The sequence below is a fragment of the Nuphar pumila genome, chromosome 5 (assembly GCF_984573655.1).
Source record: "Nuphar pumila chromosome 5, dmNupPumi1.hap1.1, whole genome shotgun sequence".
Taxonomy (NCBI): domain Eukaryota; kingdom Viridiplantae; phylum Streptophyta; class Magnoliopsida; order Nymphaeales; family Nymphaeaceae; genus Nuphar; species Nuphar pumila.
In genome coordinates, this window is record NC_143253.1 from 106,911,538 (window position 1) to 106,918,974 (window position 7,437).

The 7,437-nt window shown below is 38.3% G+C and overlaps 1 protein-coding gene across 1 annotated transcript; it reads right to left on the reverse strand.

Annotated features, from left to right (window-relative positions):
* Positions 1-3,586: 3,586 nt before the first annotated feature.
* On the reverse strand, positions 3,587-4,896 carry LOC149838029 (uncharacterized). The gene has a single exon (XM_090007568.1). The coding sequence runs from the start codon at positions 4,607-4,609 to the stop codon at positions 3,851-3,853; it is 759 nt and encodes a 252-aa protein (XP_089863694.1). The 5' UTR covers positions 4,610-4,896; the 3' UTR covers positions 3,587-3,850.
* Positions 4,897-7,437: the final 2,541 nt, after the last annotated feature.

Sequence of the window (7,437 nt, forward strand, 5' to 3'; positions counted from 1 at the left end):
GTTGCACTGGAATTAGCTGAATATTCAATAAAGGAACGATTGCATTGTATTCAGTAAGCGAAATGTAAACTACATAAAAAAGATGATGCAGGATAAAGCAATCGAAGGTATCCTTTTTTTTTTTTTGACGGTCAACTGAATCGCAGCTTCCTTCTTCGACATCGATACAGTTTTTGCGACAACGGTAGTTAACTGAAACGTCGGGTTTTCTGTTCGTTGTTCACGAAGCAGGAAAATAAAACGTAGCCTATTCTTTGCTCTTAAAGGAAACGTCGTATGTTCCTTGCGAAACACACTACCGAAGTTAATCATTCCACATTGTTTCATGTCCTGCCCATTTTAAAAAATACTACCTCCAAAGATTATATTAAATAAATTAATTAAATTGCGTATTAAATAAAAGACGTCATTTCATTTGCTAGTATCATCGCAATGATGTTAGTATATATAAATGAATGACACATCGCTTAACATCAGTAGTGTGTAAGATGACTTTTACCTAAACTTTAGACCCTAAACCCAAAACTAATCTTATGCGACGTTCCTTGAACTTAAAAGAAACGCTACAAATAATAAACCCTAAACTAGAAATTACTTAATGGTTGAGCAAACCTACGTACAAATCGTGGTAACTTCATAATCGCTCTACCTAGTAATCGCTATTACAGGAATCGTTATACATAATAAACTCAAAACTAGTAATCGATATATGAGTTAGCAAACATAAGTACAATTCATGGTAACTTCATAATCTCTATACTTATTAATCGCTATACTAAGTAATAGCTATCACAAGAAACATTATAAATAATAAACCGTAAACCAGTAATCGCTATACAATTTAGCAAATGTAAGTACAAATCATGCTAACTTCAGAATCGCTATACATAGATATGAATCGTTGTACTTAGATATTATGTGTTTGGCATGGTAAATAACAAATCGAAGATCATTACAAATAACATGAAGAATGGTGTGCATATTGTTTTTTGTCGAGTTCTATGTCGTCACGACGGTCATTGATAAACTCTAATTTATTACACTGCATTAACATGGTTTTGAACTTGTGGCATCCCATCAACATGGTGACATTCACAAGTCGCCCCTACAAGTTGAGCAGAGCCCTTGTGGGCTCTACATGACAAACTTACTAGAGAAAAGATGGTAGACCAGATGAACGCACAATTAGCAATAACTGATGTGTGGCTAAATGAGAATTAGGTTCAGATCTATCAACTATGAAGGTAACCCAAACTACATAATTAACCATACATCAATTGCTAAATGCCGTCAAATGCTTAAACTGCCATCCAAAAACAAACATCAATGGTATGCAAGGGCGTCATCAATTGAGTACAGTCATTAAAAAAAAAGGCAGAACTTATTTATCTTCTTGTCTCCACATCAGAATGTTGGACTAAATATTAATTGTTCCCCCAGCAACACGTACACAACTGTCAAAGAGCTCGATCGAATAATTTGATGTGAAGTAACTTTGTTTATTGTATAACCACAGGAGAAACCATCATGTGTTCATGCCATAACATTCAAAGACAAGATAACAAATAAGAACAGTTGTCCCAAAAGGATAATAAAGGCGTATAAAACAAATCATTTGCTTCAACTAATGCCAACACATGATGGAAGCTACAGTTGAAGCTTCAAGAACAGATCTAAAGAAGATCAGGATAAATGTTATTGTAATTCAACAACCTGCACATCTATCATTTCATCATACTGTCTGCAAATAGAGAAGGATAAGAAAATAGGAAGACAAAGATGACAATACGAGCACTATTGCAACTATCTTTCATTTTTTTGGTTGTGCAAAAGTTTCCTTCACATAAATCATAGTAATGATGTGCTAGAAGACAGAAAAGTTGCACAATTGAATCGAAGTGAACCAGCCAATGACACCACACAACGTTGGAATATGTTATCATACAAATGTTGATACTTAAATTCTTGTAACATAGAAATAGAATTCTTCAAAGGCCATAGTAAATTCCTTTGCACAACACATTTGAATTTCCTCCTAAATTTAAACTATTAAACTGAGCGATAGTCGGTACATCCCACTGTCATTTCTCCTCCTTGTGAAAAGAATTAGGGATTAACAGGTCTCCATAAGAATGCATACATCACAATTGTATGGCTGTAGAGCAATGTTCACCAGATCACAACTTAAATGCCATTGATTCCTTAATGGACATGAGATTTAGGCCATGTTTGGGAGCCTTGCAATGGGATAGAAATATGATTTCAGTGTATTGCCAAAACATGGTTTTGCCAATGTGTGATGTTGAGAGATGGAGTTGCCAAAAACACCCTCTCCTGAAAGGTGTTGAAATGTGGGGCTGGGCCTACCAACCAGTCCAATGTTTCACCAACACCACTACTCCCAAATAGCAAGGGAGTATGGGAGCATGGCAGAAACCACAACACAACTGCCGATTCAAAGCTCCCAAACATAGCCTTATTGAAATTCACATTTAATAGGTAATAACAATAACACAAGGACCCAAAACCTTCGAATTTAATATTAGCTGAAATGCCTAAGAAAAATGTTGGTATTAACAAGAGGATGAAATTAATTAAATTTCAAATATCATCTGTAGCATAAAATTCTGACTATTTGAAGCTGTGAGCGAGGATGAGAATGTAATGTTCAAAAAATACAAATTGATGTTACAATAAACTGATGCCAAAAGATAACCTATAAAAATATAACATGGTTTGAATGGGAGATCACCTCAAAGAATGTCTGCCGTGCTACTTTCCGTTGCATGCCTGAGAGCCTCATTGGACATGGTGGTGGAATGAATTCATTGGAGAAATGCAGCTCAAAAAGGATATTATTTTCATTGAAACATGTGATTTCGAATAAAATGGGATGCAAGCAAACATGTTTTAGATCTTCCTGTATAGTAGATCCAAGGTTATAAGATGACAGATGAATCTTTCAGGCTGTTCTGGTATCATTTTAAACATAAAGCAGTTACGAAAGCATTGTCCAATTCCAAATTGAAATGCCTCAGGATAAGCCAATTGGCCGTGGCTAGAGCATGAGTTGAAAATTTTAAAGGCAGGTCTGCTTACTGTGAGACAAAATATTCACAGAAAGGCACCTGCATGGAGAATGTTTACAGCAGTCTATGGAAAAGAACTGTTTTTTTTTTTCACTCAACAGTCTTCATCTGCCTATATATTGTCTTAAGGTCGATACATAACCTATCCAACAGCTCATATACCAACAACACCCAAAAGAGACCCTTAGTTCTTCAGTAAAAATATGAAATTAAGCCCTGAAATGCCAACCTGATGGTTATGGTATCTCAAAGTAATCATACTATTTGAACTAATTCTTGACAAATAATAAGTTTCAGTTCGCTATACAAAGTTCAAACTGTAAAATTTTGCAAAAGTCATGCTGCATCGCCTTCTGCATCCGTTCAGTGCTTTTGATATGACATGGGAACAGAGAACATCTCAAGCTCATAATGCATACTCAGAAAATTAAACCCAATCAAGACTAAGAATTCTCAAATTAGATATTTCCTCAGGTAACCATCACTATCATATTAACTCTAAAAATCATGTGTAAATCTAAGAGCATTAAAAAAAAATAATGTACACCTTTAGAATATAACAAAAAGACAGAAAAAGATACAGAAATCAGCAATGTCGTGAGACATCCCAAATAACCCAGTAAATGTTTAAATCTACATGAGACCAATGAAGAGAAGGTTACAGAAACCATCTAAGACGTTGTAACTATGGCACCTACCAAAACAGTGGGGGAAGAACCTTCTTTCAATTTTCCTGTTTCCTCTCCAAAACTCGAACCCATTCAGAATATAACCAACAAAGAAAAGAGCAAGAAAATCAAGAAGCAGGCGTAACCCACCAAGCCCCGATGCTCATCTCCATAAGAAGCCAACTCCACCAAAAGCCCCGTGCAAACTCTCGTCGACCAGATGACAAAAACCGCGGCCATAACGTAGATGGCGATGCTCTGCTGCGGGACGAACAGAGAAGAGATCGAGAATATCACCATGGGAAACATACAGTAACCCACCAAACTCAGGCATCGGTAGAGATCCAAATTGCCGTTTCTCCCAGCCAACATATTGAAGACAACATACAGAAACAGAGCAGCAACAGTGACCCACCCAAGAATAATCCCAAAATGCAACTTCCCGGCAAGCAATTGGAACAATCCGAATGCCATGAGGAAGATGAAGGGACCAGATAGGTCGGCATCCTCGTGAAGATTAGGGTTTACTCTGAAGGGGTTGAGGATCGAGAGAGATTTCTTCCAGATCAAGCGGGTATTGATCCCCAATTCTTCGAGGAGCGGGAGCTCATCCTCGAAGGAATTCCCAATTCCGTTCCCGCCGAACACCGGCACCGAGAAGGAGGCTGAAGAGCTCGAGGAAGACGCCGATCCGATGTCAAACGACATGAACGGGAGGCTAGGGTTTGGCTGAGCCGGGCGGATTGCCGGCTGGAAGGGAGGCGCCGTTGTGGGAAGCCGACGTTGCTGGGGTCCTCCGGTGGTGCCCGTCGGAAAAACAACCGGAGGGACGTTGAAGTCCTTCGACGACATGACGGAAGCGTCTGACGGACTATTTTCCGGCGAGAATCGGAATCTGAATCAAAGGCGCTTCAGATCTACGGGTGAGGGGAATTAGGGTTCCGTCTTCCCCTTTTCTACCGGTCTAGGATTGGAGATTCTGAAGAGAACTTCGGATTTTCCTCAAAAAGCTCTTCCTTCAGATCTCCGTTTGAAGGATTTTGAAAATCCTTCGCTATTCCGACCCTTCTTTTCTTCTTGGACTCGCGATTCCGCGTTTGGAGAAGCGACGGGAAAACGGAAACTTTCCTGGGTTTTCATGGGAGAAGAGCGAGGACGCGACGCGGCCTTTCAGTATCTGCCTTTGCTGCTAGAAAGCGTCGGTTTGGATTCTTTGGAATTTGGGAAAAGGCAAAAACACAAATTACTGGAGGGATAGTGACACAGATACGACTCGATTCGAGACACGAACCGAGTTCTTTTTCTTGGAAAAAGTTGATGGATTCGATTGGATTTTTAGGTTTTGTTTTTTTAAGAAACCGATTTCCACGACATTGCTAAGGGCCTCTGGCGAATGCCGGGGATTTTGGTTGGTGTGTCACTTACGGATGCCAACAGACCGGATCTAGTATTCTAGTATGGACATAATATGATTTTTGGTTGTTCCAACCTGATCCAGATCTAACTTTCCTATATGTTTTAGCTGATCCACATCTGATCTGTTTGCATCCCTAGTGTCACCTTGAACAGTCATCACCACCAACAAGTTTTTTATTTTATTTTATTTATAACCCAAAGAAACTGGGTCAGCACAAAGACCTGGCCACGCTACCTACAATCATCATGCCGGTGGCATAAAACTTTGAGGCTCAAACCCTCACCCCCAGGGATGGGCACCGGCTTGGGCAGAGGAGTGACGCCCATGGGAATAGAACCTTGACTACTACGTAGTGGCCATGACCCCAGCCCACAATGCCACCCCCTTGATCAGCATTTTTTGGCAAGTTTATAAATTATATAGATTGAATCACGTGTTAAAATTTTATTCTAAGGCCAATTTTAAAAAACGCAAAGTTTAGGCATTAATAAAAAACAAACTTTCATCCAATTAACTCAAGATGAGTTAAGAGAGTTAATTTACTAATTAACCTTTAAAAGACTCCTTGCCTCTTTTTTTAGGTGTATTTTTTGAAAATATGATGTTGAGAGTAAAATGATAATTTTTACATCACATTTAACAGCAAACTTGACAATAGTAAACTCTTGGACCTTTTTAATTAAACACAAATATTTTTTAATTTCATTTTAAAAAAAAATCAAAACTTAAGTGCTTTTTTAACTAATGCTCAAACTTTATGTGCCTTTTGAAAAAAATTCTTATTGAGCAAAAAAATATATTTAATAAGGATAAAACTAGGGTTCGTAAATGAGCCGACTGAATCGAGCCATCTTGTTCAAGCTCGGATGGTATCATATACCTCAGCTTGGGCTCAGCTCATGTTGATAACTAGATTAGCCAAGCTCAAGTTAGCTTAGTCGAGTTACGAGCTGGCTCATTAAAAACAAAAGAGTATTTCAACAATGGAATTTGAACTGCAACTAGGGCTGGGAAACTAAACGAGCAGCTCGCTGTTCTGCTCAGCTCAAAAATTGAGCTCGGCAAGCTGAGCTATGAACCAGCTCGTTTAGCCGAGCTACAAGCCAGCTGGTTTAAGTTAAATTGAGTCGAGCACCCTTTGTTCATGCTCACCCCTTTTTTGGGTTAATGAGTTGCTCGCGGCTCGCCACCTACATGAACCAAACATGAACGAGTTCATGGTTTGCTGGGCTTGTTTCCCAGCCCTTGATAAAATTGGCATATTTATGAATTTATTAACTGTTAGTTATGGTTAAAGAAATAGTAGTTACTAGATGTATGAATTTGATTAACTGGAGATAAAAACTATATATGATTTTTTTAGTGAAAAAGATATGTAAGATGTTTAGTTACAAGTTTATCTATGTATGAGCGGCAAGGGGAGTCAGCCTAGTAGGGTAGGGGTGTGGCTTTTCCTCAACTAATCTATAATATCTGTTGGGAAACAGAGGCAGGCCATGGCTTTTCCTCTTTGCTTAACATCCCTTTTCTATGTTGGATCAATTGTTTCAAGATTTTTGGCTTTGAGTAATGCATCGGAGCAAGAGGAATCCCCTGCTGAAGCCTATTTTAGTTAAAATTTTCAAAGTTGCTTTCCAGAAACTGGTGGACGACATCTCTACTTTGTTTCATTGGATATTTTGGCTTGGCGCAACTATGTTGTGGTCAGTATTATGCTCTTTATAATATTTTTTTTTATTTCATTTGAATCACTTTATAACCAATTGTAATTTTGTTGTAAGCTTTAATTTGAGATGTTGATGTACTTGTTTATATTTGCTTGCCCTTTTATCTTTATGGATGGGAAAGTCAGTGATGTGTGCTTATGAGTATTTAAAGTTAGTTTGTACTTTTTCTTTCTGTGAAATTTAATTTCTGCACATGTTCCTGCTCACACTCACACATGCTTAAACGTACAAAGAAAAGCAGGCAAATAACTTATGCACAACATACAATGTTTTTACATCCCTTACCCTAGCATACCAACCAGCATCCTCATAGGTGCATAAGGAAGCAAGTGAAGGCATTGTTCAATGGTTGAGGAGAAATCTTTATTTCATTGGAAGGTTGATGAATCCTTTCCTGTTGTCATTGTGTCTGTTTTTTTCTATTTTGAGCACTGTAACATATAATTTCTTTTGTGTTGAATGGTTGCTCTTGCCTCTCAAGTTTTAGGTTCCCCCATATATTGGAGGCAGTTTTATCACTTTTTGCCAGTACTTCT

Bases quoted from the DNA above. Each gene is read 5' to 3' on its own strand.
- LOC149838029 (XM_090007568.1), bottom strand. From the start codon at position 4,609: ATGTCGTCGAAGGACTTCAACGTCCCTCCGGTTGTTTTTCCGACGGGC.